The sequence below is a fragment of the Poecilia reticulata genome, chromosome 4 (assembly GCF_904066995.2).
Source record: "Poecilia reticulata chromosome 4, P_reticulata-male-v2, whole genome shotgun sequence".
Taxonomy (NCBI): domain Eukaryota; kingdom Metazoa; phylum Chordata; class Actinopteri; order Cyprinodontiformes; family Poeciliidae; genus Poecilia; species Poecilia reticulata.
The window spans coordinates 230,626-250,933 of record NC_088833.1 but is presented as its reverse complement, the minus strand read 5'-3'; the positions used below and the strand labels follow the sequence as shown (position 1 = coordinate 250,933).

At 47.2% G+C, this 20,308-nt stretch overlaps 1 protein-coding gene across 1 annotated transcript; it reads left to right on the top strand.

Annotated features, from left to right (window-relative positions):
- Nucleotides 1–19,680, top strand: LOC145551252 (glutamate receptor ionotropic, NMDA 3B-like). Its single transcript, XM_081605738.1, has 10 exons — nucleotides 1–89; nucleotides 364–985; nucleotides 6,910–7,541; nucleotides 12,596–13,688; nucleotides 15,235–15,380; nucleotides 15,528–15,643; nucleotides 16,060–16,211; nucleotides 17,850–18,014; nucleotides 18,092–18,159; nucleotides 18,530–19,680. Exons 2-10 carry the CDS (start codon nucleotides 488–490, stop codon nucleotides 19,284–19,286), a joined length of 3,627 nt encoding a protein of 1,208 aa, XP_081461864.1. The 5' UTR covers nucleotides 1–89; nucleotides 364–487; the 3' UTR covers nucleotides 19,287–19,680.
- Nucleotides 19,681–20,308: the final 628 nt, after the last annotated feature.

Sequence of the window (20,308 nt, the reverse complement as noted above, 5' to 3'; positions counted from 1 at the left end):
CGGGTCCAGTTGGGTTTCTGTCCTAATGGCGGTTCTGTTGCACATTGAGGTGGAACCAGAACCAGAACTGGGTCAGAACCTGTAACCAGGTAACCAGGTGATCAGTTAGTCTCTGTCCTAGAGGAGAGCTGCTCTTTGATCTCTGAGAGAGCTTAGCCTTCCTCTTCCTCCTCCTCCTCCTCCTCCTCTTCCTCTTCCTCCTCCTCCTCTTCCTCTTCCTCTTCCTCTTCCTCCTCCTCCTCCTCCTCTTCCTCTTCCTCCTCCTCCTCCTCCTCTTCCTCTTCCTCTTCCTCTTCCTCTTCCTCCTCCTCTTCCTCTTCCTCCTCCTCCTCTTCCTCTTCCTCCTCTTCCTCTCTCTCCTAGTTTCAGGATCCCCCGGTAACCCCCCCCCCCCCCCCTCACCCCCCTCCTCAGTCTGTTTCTGTTTTCCGCTGGAGCGGCAGCAGGAGCGGCGGGAGCGGCAGAGCGATGCTGACGGCGCGGCAGGATGTCTCTCACCTCTACGTTGTCCTGGTTCCGGACTTTCCGAACTCTCCGAACCTTCCTGGTCGTGCAGCTTCTCTTGGGTCCGGGGTGCCACCTCCACCCGCAGCCCTGCCACCTCCTGGCGCAGATCGGACACGCAGTGCGCGTCGGTGCGCTCCTGCCGGCGCAACGGGAGGCTCGTCTCCAGGTCCAGGCGGCGCTGAGCCGCACGGCGGCCGCTCTGACCCAGGACCGGAACTGGGACCAGGATCCGGACCCCGAGCGGGTGAACTTCCTGCCCTACAACCTGAGCGTGGAGCTGGTGTCCCGGCAGCTGGCCGCCGCGGACCCGGAGTCCCTCATCCGGTGCGCGTGCCAGCGCGTGCTGGAGCGCGGAGTTTCCGCCGCGCTCGCCTTCCCGCAGAGCCGCGAGGAGCTGCTGCAGGTGGATCTGCTGGCCGCCGCGCTGCGCGTGCCCGTCATCAGCCTCATCGAGCACGCGGAGCCGTTGCGCACACAGGTAAGCCGCGCATGTTTACCTGGGCGCGTGCACGCCCACATGTTCCGTCCCTCCTCCGGTAGAGGTTCGGCTCTTCCGCTGTGACCTTGACCTGGTTCCGAATGAGGGACGCGGGCTGCCGCGCGCACGTGCGTGCTCTCCGTCTGTTGATTAAAGATTCTGAACCGAACCGAACCGAACTTTGAAGCTTCATTTTCAGCCTGAAAGAGTTTGAACACATTCATCTGTTCGTAGCATCTGTTCGGTGATCGGATGGGTTCAAAGGTCACCTGGTGACGTCATAATGTAGAGCTGTGTATCATCCGCATCGTCATGGTAACCAATCTTATGGGGTAGCAGGGCCGGCCCAAGCCTCCATGGGGCCCAGAACAGAGTCTGGTTTTGGGGCCCCTCAGATGATCAGGTGATTCACTCACCTGATCCACGTATTAGGATGTTGACATTGTACCTTTTATGCACGCATCATATTGGCAGCCATCTTCTTAACTTGGGGGTTCGGCTGATCTGACCCTGATCCGATCTGACGGGCCACCATCAGATCTGAATGCTTAACAATATTCACTGTTTCCACTCAGTGACTTTCTATTTAGCAACATTTCAGACAAAGAAATTGGTGTCGGTCAAATTAATGACATTCCTAAATTAATTTCTCTTAGGTGTAATTACAATAGTTAAAATGTAATTTGAGTCTTTCTCATCTGAGAATGTGGACCAGTACCGGTACCAGTACCAGTCATGTCACCACCTGCAGCTCATTGATTTGTTAATGCAGCTTAATGGAAAAACGTTTTGCAATAACATCGAGAAGTTTAAATTATTATTATCAAATTTGATCAAACACGCCGTTTTGAAGCCAAAATAATCTCAGAAACATTTCAGACCAACCAGGAGAATCGACTCATTTAAAGTTAAAACTCAGTTTCTCACAAATAAGAATATTGTAGCTTAAATGTTTGGCTGTTGAACTGAACCGTTCATGTTGCTACCAGGCTATGTTTCTATTAGCAGCTCCTCAAATCTTCCTGATAAACTTTACCAACACTTTAAAACTAGGGTGTAACTGGTTGTCTGTAGGTCCAGTCTGTTGGTGGGGCCCATCCGTCCTTCAGGAAGTTACGCCTGTTCATTAAAAAAAACCTTTATGTTGACTTCTTTTTGTTCTTGCTCCTTCTGTTCTCTCTTCCTGAAGGATAAGTGTTTTTGTGACATTTTGATAACTTTTCTTCCACCGGAGTTTTGGAGGTTTGTGAGCTCAGCAGCTCATATGACCATGATGTGCGATACCAACCGCGGCCACCAGGGGGGCCCCATGAGCAATTTGTTTTGATGTTTTGCTTTATGTAACAAATATTTCTGCATACATCATCAAATATATTATTGTAAAAAAAATCTGAACTTTATAATGAAGTTGTGTGTTTTTCTTAATATTATCACATGGAAATCATCACTAAACAAAAAATAAAAGCTCAGTTCCACTTAGGGGCCCAGCGGTCCAAAGTTTGCTTTGCCTTGGGCCGGCCCTGAGTGGGACCATGTAAATATTGAATCAGAGGGGTCCTAGGATAGAGCCTTGCAGAACCCCACATGTGACCTCTGACCTCTCCCATGAGATCCCAGTTCTTCATGTCGGACTGGTACCAGTCTGGACTGGTACCAGTCCAGACTGGTACCAGTCCAGGCTGACCCCCGTCCGACTGGAACAGTAACTAACTGCCTCAGAACCCATCAGTTCGCAGAACCATCAATTATGGACCCGGAGCTCGGCCGGGTTCTGGTGGAGATGGAAACGCAGCAGCAGGGTGGGAAAATTAAAATAAATCAGTTTTACGAGTGGCCTAGTCAAAGTCTTGATTTAAATCCTACTGAGATGTTACAGCCTGACCTTCAGCAGGTTGTTCTCCCAGTTCAGAGAGGGTCAAAGGTCGTCTACAGGAATGTTAGAGACTGAGCTCAAGGTGTGAAAACTTTTTCACATGGAACCAGTTAAATGATGGGGGTGAATCACTTCCTGTGGTTTTTCAGAATAAAAGCCTGAGTGTGGTGATGGGATTAACTCTGTAGGGATTTTCATTTCCACTCCGGAACAATCTCATTAAATCCCCGCAGGATTCCTCAGACATTCCTCTGTCAGCGCACAGCAGAACCAGAACTGGGTCACAACCTGGAACCGGATCAGGGCCGGGCCCGGAAGATGACACACATTAATAATAATAATAGTTTACTAGAGAAAACCGGCAACGTAGAGACAAACACTCAGACCGAGTCAATAAATAAACTCAGGGGCGCGTTATGGGGTGGGGGTGATGACAATTCTAGGGGCCCTGACCAGCAGGGGGCCCTCCACAATTTATTTATTTATTTATTGTTCATAGAAATAAAAAAATAAAAAATGGGTCCCTGTCAATTACAGAATGAATCATATTGTGTTTTCTAAAATTGTTTTTAGCAGTAAAAATCAAATGTTGCCCCTCCCAGACCAAAACACACATCTACATTTGCCCTGAACCCCCCTGGATCTGCATGAAATGGTTCGTTCCTGCTTAGCGGTGACGTTTTCAGCAGCAGTCAGTTCAAGACAAGAACGACTGGCTGTTGCTAAGCTGCCTAGAAAACTTATAAAGTTGGCTTTTCAAGAAATAGACAGAGAAAAAGGTTAAAGTGTCGATTTGTAACCCAGTTTTTCTCCAAGAGGTGAGTAGACTGAGATCACCAACCATTTAGCATAGTTAGCTTAGCTACAGACTGTTTGCCTCCATTTCACTAGCATTTAATGAATTAAGGAAATAATTTACCAAGATATTCATATATTTAACTTGTCCCTTGTACATTTAACCACTTAACAACAGATGAGTCAGTCAGCAGCAGCTCTAACCCACGTCCCCCCAGATCTGTTTTCTCCTGAGTGAAATTAAAGCTGCATTATGTCACTTTTATAAAAATATATTTTTTTCATTGTCATTATGTTGTGACAGGATGGTATGAGAGGTAATATGTGAAAAATTCCTGGCGGCGCCCCTGAATAAACTCAACGAAACATTTTTAGTCCTGCGACTCGATCCTGACGGGATCTTCAGTTCTGAATTGAACCTCTGACTGCTGGAGAACAGCGTCTTCCTGCTTCCTGTCCTGACAGGAAACACTTTCAAAATGTCAACTCGGTTTGACCTCACCTGAGAGGGTCCAGTTCAGACCTTCAGTCGGTACTGGCGGGATGAGACTCTGTTCTCTGGTTAAACTTGGCCTCTGTCAGAGTAGAGCTCAGTGGGTCAGAACCAGAACCAGAACCCTGGTACCGAACAGAGAACCATTGGTGGTCGGTTCCGACCCATTTTATTAAGACAGGCTCCAATCAGCTCTCTGAGCCTCAGAACCTCCAGCTGAGCCATTTGGACCCGACGGTCCCAGAACCTCCAGTTGGCTCGGTTCTGTGGCTTCAGTAAGCAGAACCGAGCTGAACCCGACTGAATCTGAAGTTTCTCCTCAGACTTTATTTGAGCCATCTTGGACCTCCATGGCTGCTGGTTGGGAACTGAAACCAGATAGCAGATTTAATGAGTTCATGACGAGCCGAGGGTTCGGCAGAAAACACAGCTGATCAAACTGATCCCAACTGACTGGAGTAAACACACACACACAGATCAAACACACACACACACACACACGCGCGCGCGCACACACACACACACACGCACACACACACACACGCACACACACACATTCAATCAGAGGACTGAATGCAGTGATGATAGTAATAAATTCAGTCCCATTCTGCGTCATTTGGAGATTACAGCTCGCGCGGCGCCCGCAGCTGTGACGTCAGCAGCAGATGAAACGTGTCAAAGCTTCAGTTTCACCGAAGCGAAGCTGGAGAATCTGATTAATACAGAAAGTCTGAATAACAAAGCGAGTTTCATCTTCAGGTCCGTTTGCTCCTGATTTCACCTGAACTCACCAGATCCATGAAGACTGCTGTTGCCATAGTTACTGTTGCTGTAACACCTTAACTGTCACCATCATGGAGCTGCAGCAGGAAAAGCAACTGGTTCTCTGAGGAATCGACTCTGATGCAACAGGACGAGAGGGTTTCCCAAACCTTTTCCCCAGTGGGTCCCAAACCTTTTCCCCACTGGGTCCCAAACCTTTTCCCCAGTGGGTCCCAAATCTTTTCCCCACTGGGTCCCAAACCTTTTCCCCAGTGGGTCCCAAACCTTTTCTGGGCCCCCCAGTGGATTACAAATGGCTGTCCAGTTGAATCGACTTTTTTACCGACGTTGACCTACAGGTCCGGTCCGGTCCGGTCTGGTCCGGTCTGGTCCGGTCCGGTGTCTGTAGGTCTGTAGGCTCAGTGTTCTGTTTGGGCTGAATGTGGACCAGTTCTGGTATCAGTCAGACTAAACACTGAGTTACATCTGGGATAGAATCCCAGCTGGGAATGTGTCCAGTTTCCTTTATGGACCAATCGGGTTGGGTTTTAATCCGAGTCCAGAGTGACACAGACAGGAAGTGACATCACAAAGACGGTCTGATGAGCTTCTGTGAGTTTATTCAGGTCAAAGGAAAATGTCAGAACGTTGTCACAGTGATGGAAGAGCTGTCCTACGTCACCATGGCAACAGAGACAGGCAGATGTGTGATGTTTCCTACGTTACATGATGGGTCAGAACCGGTCCTGCTGGAGTTCAGGTCGGGCTTCGGGTAGAACGTGCAGCTGTTGAACCCAGGTTCTGTCAGAACCACGAGCCTTTAAAGGGTCCTGTGATCAGAACCGGGTTCTGTCAGAACCACGAGCCTTTAAAGGGTCCTGTGATCAGAACCGGGTTCTGTCAGAACATATTACTATTACTTGGCTGGATCCATGAAACAGAACCAAACCAAATATTGTCCTGTACATGCCTTCATTCTTTCTAAGCAGAAGTTCTGCGTTGTTCTCCTGGGTTTGGTTCTGGTGAAGCGCTGTGGAGTGAGTATGGTGGGTTCTGGCGCTCCGGGTCAGACATCAGGAACTTTCTGTCCAACATATGACAATATGATCCCTCAGCACATGAAGGCTAATGAAGCCATGGAGATCTGCGGGTCCATTAGGACCATAAACCACGAGTCGGCATTTCTTGAAATATTGCAGAACCAAAAGTTCTGGTTCCGGTTCTGATGGGCCAATGGTCCTACTCTGAATGGAGAACCATTTAGGTGTATTTATGTGCTTTGTAGTTTGTTACTGTCGACAGAAAAACTTGTTCACAGCAGGTAGAAAGTTTGCATATATTTATAACTTTCATGTTATAAACATCCTGACTTGTGTGTAAAACATGACATGTTCTGTTTTCACGCTCTGATCTCTGCCTACATCCAGTGGAGGCCAGCGACGCTCCAGACTCTCCACTTATCACCGACAGTCTGGGTCACGTGGAGGTTAAGGGTTCTGCTGAAGTTTCACTAGGACATTAGTTGGTCCAGCCTTTCAGCTGACCGCATCATTCCAGTCTGACCCCTGGCTGCTGGTCATGCCTCCAACAGCCCCATCCTCCGCTCAGCTCCACGTCAATCACAATGTTTGGGGTCAGGAAAGGTCAGATCCAGACCTGTGCTGAGGTTCCTCCATCTCCAGAGCTCCTGCCTGCATAAATCTCACTTGGTCGGTGTGAAGAACCAGGGAACCCGTTAGTACTGCTGGTTCTGGTTGTTGAAGACTCACCTGCAGCTTAGCGGTGGAGTCGCAATGACATCAAGGTGCTGCCATCTTTATTAGTTGGTGGAACTTTGAATGGTTTTGGTTCCACTGTGTTCTCAGATTAATCAGCCCAGTTTGGGTCTCGGTGTCCAGGATTGGTCCAGATCTGAACAGAACATCTGAAACAGTTTTGTGGATATTACTGACCCATTTCCAATGAGGCCTAACTTTCTCCTGCTGCTTCTGGTCTCCACAGAACCGATTCCACCTGCAGATGGTGACAGGGGTTCCAGAATCTGTTCTGTCTGATCTGTTGCTGGCGGTTCTGCGGCGGTCCGGTTGGAGGGAGGGGACGGTGGTTCTGTGCCGAGGCTGGGAGGAGGCGGGTGGCCTCCTGCGGTTCCTGGACTCGCAGACCTCTGGTCCTTGGGACGGATCGGGCGCAGTCACCTGGCACCTGCAGGAGCTGCTGAACCTGACCCAGTCGGCCCATGACGACACTCAGATCCACGACTTCCTGTCCCGACATTTCAGACGGAACCAGCCCCCGCCTGCGGCGGTGCTGCTGTTCGGAGCGGACCCTGAGTGCGCGGCGGCGGTGCTGCGCAGCGCCCAGGACCTCGGGCTGACTCTACCCCGGGTCCACTGGGTTCTGGGCCAGCCACTCAGTCCCGACGTGCTGCACACCTTTGGCCTGCCGCTCGGCCTGCTGGCCTACGGAGAGGTGGACCGGAAGCCGCTCGACTTCTACATCAGAGACGCCCTGCAGCTGATCACCAGAGCTGTCGCCGCGGCGACCGTGGTGAGACCAGACCTGGCTCTGGTCCAGAACACGGTGAGCTGCTACGACACAGCAGAGGCACCAACAGCAGGGCGGTACCTGTCCAGGTGAGACACCATCCGTCAGGGGTCAGAGGTCAGGGTTATTGCAGATGGACCCCACTGGGTTTCCTAACAGGTCCAGTTTCTCTGTAAATGCATCATCCAAACTTTTTCATTTTTTCATCTATCGATTAAGTTTTTCTTTTCCTTAAAAACCATCAATTTTCACAAAAAAAAATTTTTATCCCATAAAATGCAAACAAGGGTTTTTACTCATAAAAATGTTTAATTTATAATATCTGTTACATTGTTTCATTTCTAATATAGACTCTTGTGTCAGATAATCTAAGTCAATGTTAGAGAATAATTAATTATTTTAGATTTACAGAATCTCAGTTATCCTTCATAGCAGCTGAACCCGTATTACACCAAACACTGTAGCTAATATTAGCTGGTATCTCACCGGTGGACATAAATACAGTAAAGTTATAATGACAATATATACACAATAATATGTCCATCTTACTTGTGAAATGTTGTCTGTGGAGCCTCACATTAATAGTCCATCGATCAGAACAACAATATCCTCAGTGCTGAGGCATCTTCTGCTGTTTTGGTTGAGCAAAGTAGGAGGACGACCTCTCCAAGATGGCCGCCATATTTCCTGCTCGGGAGCAGCCAATGCGGGGTCTACTCTTATACGTATTATGCCTATGCTGGACGCTCTTTGAGATGCTAACATACGGTGGCCAACAGGTGCAAATGCGCAGCAACAGAGAAAACATGCAAACAAAAAAAAGACACGCGCACAAATGAAATGCAGCAAACAAAAGAAAAGATGCAAACAAAAAAGTGCTGAAAACCGGAAGTGCTCCAGACCACTAGAGGGAGTCGAACAGAAAACAGCTGTGTCCAAATTTAGGGTCTGCATCCTTTAAAGCGGGTGTTCAGAAAAGCAGCAATGGTGGCAAAATTATTTTTGCTGTATTACACTTAAAATTACACGAAATTATTTTTACAATGTTTTTAGGCGAGAATGTAGATGTATAAATCTGAAATATCTGCTCGGCTAATCAATAAATCACTTAATTACAATATTGCTCCGACGTTTTCGGACCTGTCCGGCTCCCCTCCCAGCTGGCAGCTGGCCGGGAGCTCCAGGTTCGGTACGCCGAGAGAGAGCCATGTCTCCCGGCAACTCGTTAGAAAAACTCCCGATAGTTTCCCCTATAACAAGTTCCGTAGCTTTCTGTGTACTTTTAAATCTGCTTCTAGTCGCATCTTTTCGGGCCTGCTACTGCCTCTAGTGGCGTGGGGTGGTAGCACAACTAATATAATTATGTCACTAAAGGAGAATACCACAAAATCTTTACTATTTACTATTAATTTCGCTATTACTGGCAACATGAAAGACAAATTATCTTCTAAAATACCACATTTTTCTTCAGGATGTAAAGCTAATTAGGTGACATAAACAACACCTTTATACATTATAAATAATATCTATATATCTCCATCACTTATAGGAGGAAGAAAAGAAATCAGACATGAAAAACAACATTATCAACAACAATAAAAATACCATATACAAAATATACATAAGAAATTTAATTGAGCAAAAGTCAATAATGAACAAATTAATTAGGTTCACAGACGAATAACCAGGATTGTTAAACAAGCAATAATCCACATTTTTGTTTTGTTGGTAGAGTCCAATATATGGGAAAAATATGATTAAACTATTTAGTCTTCGAGGTGGAAGTTTTTATTTGACTAAAACAATAAAATTAATTAATAGAATCATAATATAAACAATTAGTGCATCAAGTAAACACTTAGCATGCTAAAGATAAATGTTATCATTTAGTTTGGCTCAGAATAATTATTGCACTGTCAGTGAATGACGTCTAATAGATGTTCTATATTAACCAGAGGAAACAGTGACGCCTTCAGGAGCTCAAACTGAGGAATAAAGAGGATGGATGATCTAAACAGTTTAGACAGAGATGTTTTTGGTTTCAACACTATTTACCTGCTATTTCTGCTGCTATTCCAAATATTCTTAAAAGTTTGTCTGTTAGTCAGCAGCTCATGTCACCAAACCAGCCGGAGATGAAAAGTTAAAACCTGAGATGACTTAAAACTTAAGTTAATTTTTTTAGGTTTTAACATTTTAACTCATTGTTAAATTGTTAACATTACTTAACTAGAGGTAATGTTAGCTAATGTTACGTCTAACTAACTAGAGGTTTTGCACAAGTTGCACTTGTTATATCACTGGGTCTTTTTAAAAGATAGGTTGACGTTTCTTAAAAATGTAATCAGTGTTTTCAGCAAAGTTGATCTGACTGTCCAGGAATAATCCAAGGTATTTAAAATGTGCCATAGTTTCAACAGGTTGGCCATCGAGTGAAACTGGAACCACTTTCAGGTTTTATGTCATTTAATTAGCTCTACTTCCTTAAGAAAATTAAAAGGTTTGGTGTTTGTGAGGGATTTTATCTTTTGTGGTTCCAGTTATGCCAGAATTAATAATAAATAATAAAGACTTTGGTATTCTGACTTAGTAATGTATTTATATTAGTTGTGCTACCACCCCACGCCACTAGAGGCAGTAGCAGGCCCGAAAAGATGCTTAAAATGAGCAGATTTAAAAGTTCACCGAAAGCAACGGAAATTGTTAAAAACTGAGCTTCGCTGAAGTAAATAAAAGAGAGAAGTTGAAATACATGCTGAGAGAGAAACTCCTTCCTAAAGATGAAGCTACATCACAGATTTCAAAAGAAAATTAAAACGGGAGGCCGCGGATAATATAGGAAATAGCGCCCCCTTCACTTCCGGAGTGCAATGGTCCCATTTCCAAATAAGGTAAGAGGCTGACTGGTCCGTCCCGCCCCTTCCTGTTTGCTGCAGCGACGTCCTTCTCTAGAGGTCTGGTTCGGTGGTATGGCTGTTAGCATACCACCGAACCGGTTCAGCTGATGCTGAACCAAACACAACGCGACAGACGGTGGGAGAAAAAGACAAGCAGCGCTAACAGATTTATTACTACTGGAGATGCTAACAAAGCTTGATCACCGGTACTAAATGTGAAATCATCACCAGTAACAGATGTTGCCGAACCGGACAGTTATCCACCTTATTCCTACGCCCCATGATGCTTTGAGTTATGGGCGTGACTTCCGCCGCAAGCCGGAACTTCCATTTGTTTAAACGTTACCCTGACGCTAACCGGCTTTTGTCAGAGCTTTAGGCTATAAAATATGTGGGAACAACATCGATCAAAGCTTAAATGTGATAATATCGGCTAACCTACAGCTATTACGGGGAGGGATGACAACTTGAAGACATGGCCGCATTTCTTCAAGTCTCACTAGCATGTAGCTACTTCACTGACTCAGTTGCTTCAGATGCAGATGTGGGTTATCTTGAACTTGCTGCAGCAACAAACTAAATGTGGTCTGATTATTAGAGAACAGCCACGAACAGCACAACAGTTACCCGAGCTTCACAAGGGCATCCTGCCACACTTTCCAGTTGCTCTCAGTAACAGGTTAATGTGATTCGGTTCCAGTCCAGTGGGGAGATTCAGCTGTTGCGTAAGATCTGAAGCGCAGCAGCTTAACACTCATCACTGTTTTGGCTGGAGCAGTCAGTTGGAAGTTACGCATCATTTACCCAGAATGCATTGCAGCGTGACCAACATGGTGACATTCCTGTGAAAATATTTTATTAAAGTTTATAAAACTACATAACGTACAGTATTATTACTGTTTTTTTACATCTAAAATAAATATTTCCCAAATTAGGTCCATCTTTGTAACTAGTCGTGGATCCATTTAATGTCGAGCTTCATTAACCAAATGGAAAACAAGACTTCAGACACCGAGACGCTGTCGGTGCTCCACAGACTACCGTTAGCCTAACGTTAGTCTACAGACTACCGTTAGCCTAACAGTAGTCTACAGACTACTGTTAGCCTAACGTTAGTCTGTAGACTACCGTTAGCCTAACGTTAGTCTACAGACTACCGTTAGCCTAACGTTAGTCTACAGACTACCGTTAGCCTAACGTTAGTCTACAGACTACCGTTAGCCTAACAGTAGTCTGTAGACTACTGTTAGGCTAACGCCGCTTTAGCTTTAGAAGCTAACAGAAAATGGTTGGGCTGTTGATGGATTTGTTCCATCAACAAAAGCTAATCATTTTTATTTCTTCCTTTATCTTTTTTGGTGTCGTTTCTTTAAGTGTCCAACGTTGGAATGAACAACATAAATTTGAAAGTGAAATCTTGGTGAAGAAATCTTTATTTCTATTCTCTTTGAATGTGAAATTGTTATTTCGCAAAGCATTGCTTTCTTGGTCTGTTCTTATTAATATATGAGGTTTTGGTTGGGATGTTTTATTCTGAAGTGAAAAGTCATCATCAATGGAGCCTGATTCCAATTTGCCATGGCAACCACTGAAATACGGACACTAGGTTGGCTGCAGCTTTAAAGAAAAAATCCGACTCAGCTGATAAAATCTGACTTGGTTTCCCAGCACTGAGTGGTCGACCGATTCAAATGTTTTGTTCATATAGTTTGAAACTAGAAGTTAAGACCTGGTTTACTTCCTGTTTGCTCTGTTGGTACTGAGCCCAGTTCTGGTTCTGGTTCTGCTGGAGGTTCCTTCCTGCTAAAGTGGAGTTTTTCCTTACCTCTGTTGCCCCCTGCTGGTCAGGAGGAGTGATGTGAATAATGATCGGAGCTTGATGCTGTGGTTGATAACTGGATCAGCAGGAAGAATCAGTTTGTTTTTAAAGTTCTATCAAAAGTTGCTGTGAATTAATCAACAATTGAAACTCATGAAAATGTAAATATTATTATTTCTGCAGAGGTATTTTTACATGCGTCACTCTGGAGAGCCTCATATCCTCAATGACTGTTACTGCCAACAAAATGTCATGAAGTAGAGTTCAGCGTTCAACCCTGAGGCGTTCGGCAGCATTAATAATATAATTCATAACATGTCCTGATATGCTAACAAACTGCTTTCATCTGCTTTTTAAAGGAGGCTGGATCTTTCCTTGCTGCTGGTCTGAGTCTGCTGGATTTTCAGCTGTTTTTCTTTTCCTGCAGGTTCCTGGCCAACACCTCCTTCTCTGGACTAACGGGTCCAGTTGGCGTTGACCAGAACCGCTCTCTGGTTCTGACTTCGCAGCGGTTCCACATCTGGAGCCTGCGGCGGGATGCGCTGGGCCAGCCGGCCTGGGTGACGGTGGGCAGCTGGGAGGACGGCCAGCTACAGGTGGAGGACCAGGAGGTCTGGCGGGGGCCCAAACCCCGGCGTCGGGCTGAGGGGTCGAGCGGAAGGAGTGGGGGCCGCTGGAGGCCCGGGACGCCCGTGGAGGGGATGCGGGTCCGGGTGGTGACCCTGGTGGAGCATCCCTTTGTGTTCACGCGGGACGTGGACGATGATAGCAGCTGCCCCGCCGGCCAGTTCTGCCTGGACGCCAGCACCAACAGCTCAGAGACTCTGGAGCGCTACTTCCTGGAGGTGGCAGCTGGGAACGGCAGCTCGCTGCCTCTGGAGTACAGGAAGTGTTGCTATGGTTACTGCATCGACCTGCTGGAGAAGCTGGCTGAGGACCTGGACTTCCACTTTGACCTCTACATCGTCGGAGACGGAAAGTACGGAGCGTGGAAGGGCGGTCGTTGGACGGGGCTGGTGGGCGACCTGCTGAGCGGCCTGGCAGACATGGCCGTCACTTCCTTCAGCATCAACTCCGCCCGCAGCCGTGTCATCGATTTCACCTCGCCCTTCTTCTCCACAAGCCTGGGCATCCTGGTGCGGAGCAAGGACACGGCGGCCCCCATCGGAGCCTTCATGTGGCCCCTGCACTGGTCCATGTGGGTGGGCATCTTCCTGGCGCTCCACATCACAGCGCTCTTCCTCACCCTGTACGAGTGGAAGAGTCCGTTTGGGATGACGCCTCATGGTCGCAACAGGGTCAGAGTGTTCTCCTACTCCTCGGCTCTGAATCTGTGCTACGCCATCCTGTTTGGGCGAACAGTGTCGTCCAAGACGCCAAAGTGCTGGACCGGCCGCTTCCTGATGAACCTGTGGGCCATCTTCTGCCTACTGGTGCTGTCCAGCTACACCGCCAACCTGGCAGCCGTCATGGTGGGGGAGAAGACCTTTGAGGAGGTCTCTGGGATCCACGATGCCAAGGTGAGAGAGCAGCTTCATGCTACTGTGAGCCTGGAGCAGAGGAAAGGTGCAGGGCAGAATCAGAACCAGCAGAAGAGACTGGACTGGGCTGATTGTTTGATCAGGAAGCTGATCTGATCATTTCACTCGGATCTGCAGACTTGTTATCTGTTCAGTGGAAGAACAGCAGATTCAGTTTGCTCTGTGGATCACCTGCTCTGCTCTAATTACTTTTTAATTCCGCAGCTGACTGAAGCATGAAACACACTGCTGGGTGTTTGTGCAGCCGGCGCTGCTGGGAGCTCAGAGGGCTTTAATTGGACGTCCATCTGTGTGAGATGAGCTTTTATCTTTTAATGTACAGAGGCTGAAGTTCTGCAGCTCAACATTCTCTGTCTCCTCAAACCTTCCCGGAGCGAGTTGAGGACTGTGCCATGGCGCTTGCTTTTCAGCCTTTTGAAAGGGACTCCGATCAACTTTTGTTCAATTTCTGTCTTCATCAGACTTCGGTAGAAACAGACCTGAGAGAGGCAACAGAAACTGGTTCACACTGACTCTTAGAGAAGTAGTGACTCATGATGGGAACACTGCCTTCCTTAGGATTAATGTCACCATTAGAAACCTCCTGTCCAGGAGAGATGATCCATGCATTTGTTGCTTCAGGTCTTGACTACTGTAACTCTTTACTATCTTTACTAAAGCCTTCCGCTCCATAGAGACCTGATGGGTCCATATGTTCCCAACAGAACCCTTCAGTACCAGGCTGCTGGTTCTAGCAGTAGAATGAGAGGAAGATCCTGTAGACATCAGGCTCCTTCCTCTGCAGTCAGGAGCTCAGAGAAGTTATGAATGAAACTATTGTAATTCAATGACCTAGAAGGGGGGCCGACCTGAGAACATCTAACCTGCAGGATTGCTGCAGTCAACGACTCAACGCTAGTGATTGTCTGCTGTCGCCCCCTTCTGGTCCTTTAGGAGTGAATGCTGCAGGTCAACGACTCAGTTCTCTGCTGGGTTTACTTTGACAGAAACTTTTAAACTCATTTAAATCTTTATCTGAATTTGATGCGTTGATTTATAACTCGGATCAACTGGAATAGCTGAAATCTGTCTGGATGACAGATCTAGAAACATCAGATTAGATGTTTCTAGATCTGATGGCTTCGGAATAAAAGTTTCTGGGTGAGTTTGTAGACTCTCAGTCATCCATGACATCACAATCTCAGAGATCAAGTACCTTAGAAAGCAACTGGACTAGAGAAGAGAATAAGTTATGTCAGCCTCTCATCCAAAAGGTGAAATATCTTCAGGAAACAAGAGGGAAAGTCCAGCTTTGAAGCTAGCACATGTTGCCTAGCAGGAAGGAGGTCCTGGCTTAGATTCAGCGCTTCGGTCCGTCTGCATGTTCTCCCGGTGGATGATCAGGTTCTCTCCAGGTACTCTGGTTCTGGTTGTTTGTTAATGTTTTTCCTTCCCCTGGTATGTTGTGTTACTCAAAAAGGTCAGTTCAAAGTCAGCAGACATTAAACAGCAGATTTCTTCTCATTTCTTCTTCGTTGGTGTCCAGCTGCACCATCCATCGAAGGGCTTCCGCTTTGGGACGGTGAGAGAGAGCAGCGCTGAAGACTACATGAAGAAGAGCTTCCCAGAAATGCACGAGTACATGCGGCGCTTCAACGAACCGACAACGCCTGAAGGAGTCGCAACCCTAAAGTAAGAGTGCAGAGTCCGGTTCTGACAGATCTGAGGTTCTGTTGCACATGAGATGGAACCTCCTCTGTCTGCTTCTGGTGCTCCGACCGACTTCTAATGATCAGTCTCCATGGTAACATGGACTAACCATGTCCCTCTGTCCTGAAGGACAGATCCTCCTCAGCTCGATGCCTTCATCATGGACAAGGCCCTGCTGGACTATGAAGTTTCCATTGATGCCGACTGTAAACTGGCAACGGTTGGGAAACCCTTCGCCATCGAAGGTCAGTGTCTCAGTTTCCTGGTCCTGTCTCTGTGGGAGACAATCCTGCGTCTTCTAGGCGCGTCCCTTGTCCATAATGCCTCAATCAAATGACTGAATGTCCTCAGTGTCCAGGCAGGTTCTCCTGCTGATGGACAGACTTTTGGACTGGTTGTGTTGAAGCAGAGGCGCAGCACACTGGAGGACAGGAGCTGCCACATGTGGTCCAGAACTCATGTCCACCGAGTTTTATTTCCATTTATTTTATGGAATTTTATCTTTGCCAAGTTGCTGTCATCACATTCATTTTCAGTCTCAAATGAACCAATAAAACGAACTGAAGAATCTGTTCGTTCAACTCATGTTCTACTGTAGAATCAGTTCATTAAAAGTCTCAAAATAACCATGGAAACAAACATTTCCGTCTGTCTCCGACAGGTTACGGCATCGGACTCCCCCAGAACTCTCCGCTGAGCTCCAACCTGTCCGAGTTCATCAGCAGGTACAAATCCGACGGCTACATGGACCTGCTGCACGACAAGTGGTACAAGGTGGTTCCCTGTGGGAACCGAGTGTTCGCCGTGACCGAGGTCAGTCTGAGCAGAACCCAGCAGAACCCAGCAGAACCCAGCAGAACCCAGTGTCTGGATGACATGTCTGTTGTTGAAGAAGATTTTAGGTTATAATATACTTTAAGAAAATCTCTGGGTCAATCTTCCTCTCACGGATCCCAGGAAGTGAAGCCACACAGAAAACAACAATGAGTGTAGACAGAATTAGAGTTTAATCCAAAAGAAGACAACGTATGAAATCACACCAGAAACTGCAGAACAACAGAGACATACATTCATTACCTGAGACAGATGGAAAAGAAGAAGAAGGAAAGAAAAGCAAAGACGTCTTTGGAGAATTGCTAGAGCAAATCTGATTTGTTCCTCCTGTGTAGAAAGTTTTATAGTGAAGGCGTATTCTTGTCTTTAATTTATTCAAATAAGGCGTATCTCTGCTCATCCAACCAGCAGCGGTCTCTCTGACCCTCTTAAAGTTAGAAACTCCCTGCAATTTGTTTCCAAGATCAAACACCAGTTGTCCCCATTATCTAAATAAAGTGGAAGCAGAGATTCTCCTGAACTCAGGATGTTTTACGGCTTTTCACAGATCAGTGTGAAGCTGGAGCTTCTGATTGTTTCCACTCAGACAAAGTGCAGAATAAGTTATTATCAAACAATCTGCTGTAACTACAGGCAACATAAAGGTCAACAGGGCAGAATAAGTTATTAATCTGATTAATTAGGCTATTTCAATCAAGACGTGTTAAGTTTGAAAACTAGCATATTATAAATTTATTTTCTTAAAACTGTTTATGGTTCCAACTGCTTTTGTAGTAAATTATTATTTATAATGTGGATTTAAGGAAGAGTAGCCGTTGTCATGGAGACAGCTAATGGGGATCCAAATAAACACATTTTTGTTTACCTGTGGTGCGTTCAGTGTCCGACTGCGTGGTGCGTTCAGTGTCCGACTGCGTGGTGCGTTCAGTGTCCGACTGCGTGGTGCGTTCAGTGTCCGACTGCGTGGTGCGTTCAGTGTCCTACCGCGTGGCGCGTTCAGTGTCCTACCGCGTGGCGCGTTCAGTGTCCTACTGCGTGGTGCGTTCAGTGTCCTACCGCGTGGCGCGTTCAGTGTCCGACTGCATGGTGCGTTCAGTGTCCTACCGCGTGGTGCGTTCAGTGTCCGACTGCGTGGTGCGTTCAGTGTCCTACTGCGTGGTGCGTTCAGTGTCCTACCGCGTGGTGCGTTCAGTGTCCTACCGCGTGGTGCGTTCAGTGTCCTACCGCGTGGTGCGTTCAGTGTCCCACTGCGTGGTGCGTTCAGTGTCCCACTGCGTGGCGCGTTCAGTGTCCTACTGCGTGGTGCGTTCAGTGTCCTACCGCGTGGTGCGTTCAGTGTCCCACTGCGTGGTGCGTTCAGTGTCCTACCGCGTGGTGCGTTCAGTGTCCCACTGCGTGGTGCGTTCAGTGTCCCACTGCGTGGCGCGTTCAGTGTCCTACTGCGTGGTGCGTTCAGTGTCCCACTGCGTGGTGCGTTCAGTGTCCCACTGCGTGGTGCGTTCAGTGTCCTACCGCGTGGTGCGTTCAGTGTCCTACTGAACCTACTGGTGAAGGTTAGGGGTCACCGACTTGACGCCGCCCCCTGCAGTCTGATTGAGGAACTGCTGTCTGTGTCAGACTCTGCAGATGGGCATCAGTCATTTCTCTGGACTCTTCGTGTTGCTGTGCGTTGGAGTGGGCGGAGCTCTGCTGACCCTCGCAGGTGAACACGGGTTTTACCGACTCGTCCTGCCGCACATCCGCCGCCGGCAGAACCTGAAGTACTGGCTGCACACGTCACAGGTGAGTCATGATGTCACGTCGGAGAGGAACTTCCTGTTCCTGGACGGAGAACTGAGGTCCTGATTTGTTTCCTGCAGAAGATCCACCGAGCTCTGAATCTGACGTACGACGATGTGAAGAGGCAGCGAGCCGACAGGGAGAAAAGGTTCTGGTTCTGATGGGACCCAGAATGGAACCATTATAAACATTTTTAAATATTTTAAAATTTCTCTGCATATTTTTAAGTCTGCTTAGGAAAATAAAACACATTTATGGCACTGATATCAATATATTGTCGTTTTGTACTAATAACTGACTTTATCTTTTTGACTTTGTCATTTGGTTGAAATTTATATTTAGTTTATATTTAGTTTATATTTAGTTTATATTTAGTTTATATTTAGTTTATATTTAGTTTATATTTAGTTTTAGGGTTTTTACTTTATCTCCATGCTTTTGTCAGTTTTAATCTGAACTGAGCAGAAAATGCTATAAATCAATAAATGAAGAGAATAAAATGTGCCTGTTTTGTTCAGCTGTAACCTGGAGAAGACCCAGGCAGACCAGGGGCCCCCGAGGCCCTCAGTACCTGCTGCCGCTGCCAGGTGGAACAACGAGTCCAGGAAGGAAACTCCAGCTGCTGCAGATGCTCCAGACTTCAAGCGAGTTCACTTCAGTCTGGAGACCCTGAACACGCGGCGCCTGCTGGCGCGCCTGGCGGTCACGGAGGCGAAAGGGGGCGGGGTTAGGGCTGACGGGGCGGAGCCTGTGAAGCCAAGGGCGGGGCCAAGCAGCCGGAAGTGTGAGAATGGGGGACCGGGAGCTTCACTGGCCAGTCTTGTGCTCTCACTGCCCTCCTCTTCCTCTGCGAGGACCAATGCCCCGCCCCTTCCGGGTGTGACTCCTCCCATTTCAGTAAAGACCCAACCCCTTCCTGAAATACCTCTTCCTGATGCAGCCCCGCCCGTCCCCGATACGGCACCGCCCCTTCCGGCTGAACTGGCGGCGCTGCAGCAGCAGATCGATCAGATGCGGGAGAACCTGAGGGCCGCGTTGGCTCGCCGGGCGGAGATCCAGACCTCACTAGCCAAGCCTGTTTCTACGGCAACCACCAGCCCCCCTCCAGTTTCGGTGGCTTCTACAGTGATCCCGTCCCCCACCTTACCTGCCATCACCATGGCAACAAGCCTTTCTCCAAACAGGAAGAGCGTGACGACCATGACAGCCCCCCCTCACAGGGTGCTGTCCAAAGTCCCGCCCCTCCGCAGCAGGCTGTCCAATCAGCGGAGGTGATGCCTTCACGTAACTTCCTGTGAACAGATGTCTGGACTGAGAAACGATAGATTTTATTTTTACAACCAGATCAAATGTGAACGCGGCGTCCATCCCGTCGTTGCTCAGTGCTGCCCTCTGGTGGTCCACCGCAGCTGCTCACATTCCCGAATTTAGGACTTTATGAATATTTTCACTTTGTTCAGACCTGAAGCTGCTGCTGTAGGAACCTTTGTGTAAATGGGAATCAGGCAGGATGACCTGGAGGAGTCGAGGCATCGGCCCTGAAGAACTCCGCATTGAAATTCTTTTTAGATTTGGTTTGTAAATGTTTAAATATGCAAACATTTGTTACTGCAGGTCAGATTTTTATTGTTCTATCTTTTAGTTTCAATAAAATCTACATTTGACTCTGGTGGCGTTTGTCTTTCACTGATTGGCTGACTTGTCAGGTTACCTGATTACCTGGCAGGTAACCCTGGTTACCTGTCAGGTGTTCCCATCGCCAGGATTCTGCCGTCAGAAACGTTGCAGGTTTTACTGAAACATTCAATTTTCTAGTCTGGGACAAAAAGAACAAAGGCAGAAACATAAAACAAACATTTATGGAACGATCGGTCAATTAACCTGCAGAACAAACTATTGTTAGGAATCAGGCATTGCATCAATGTTTGGCTCGTGTGATTATTAATAATTAGGATCAATACTTTATTGTCAATACAATTATTGATGAGTTAGTTTCTTTAAATTGAACTGAGGCACCAATCTGGAATCGTTAGCCGAACATGGCGGTTTCTAAAGGACTGAGTTCAATGCTATTGGAAAGCTAACTGACTTAGCAGGAAGGACTCAGAGATTCAGCCAATCAAACCTGAATGTTTATTAAAGCTACAGCGCAACTTTACAGTCCAACATAAATCAGTAGCGCTATGCTACCATCTACTGCAGCATTTTACTCTTCCTGTATTCAGCTGTGAGTCACAGTCAGTCGGTCGTAGGTCAACAGGAATCAGGGTCTGTAAATAGTGAAGCCTCAGAGTCCA

Excerpts from the sequence above, each read along its gene's own strand:
- LOC145551252 (XM_081605738.1), top strand. The coding sequence starts at position 488 with ATGTCTCTCACCTCTACGTTGTCCTGGTTCCGGACTTTCCGAACTCTC. Across the intron at positions 16,212-17,849 it reads GAGTGTTCGCCGTGACCGAG|ACTCTGCAGATGGGCATCAG; the intron begins GTCAGTCTGAGC and ends TGTCTGTGTCAG. Across the intron at positions 18,160-18,529 it reads CGAGCCGACAGGGAGAAAAG|CTGTAACCTGGAGAAGACCC; the intron begins GTTCTGGTTCTG and ends TGTTTTGTTCAG.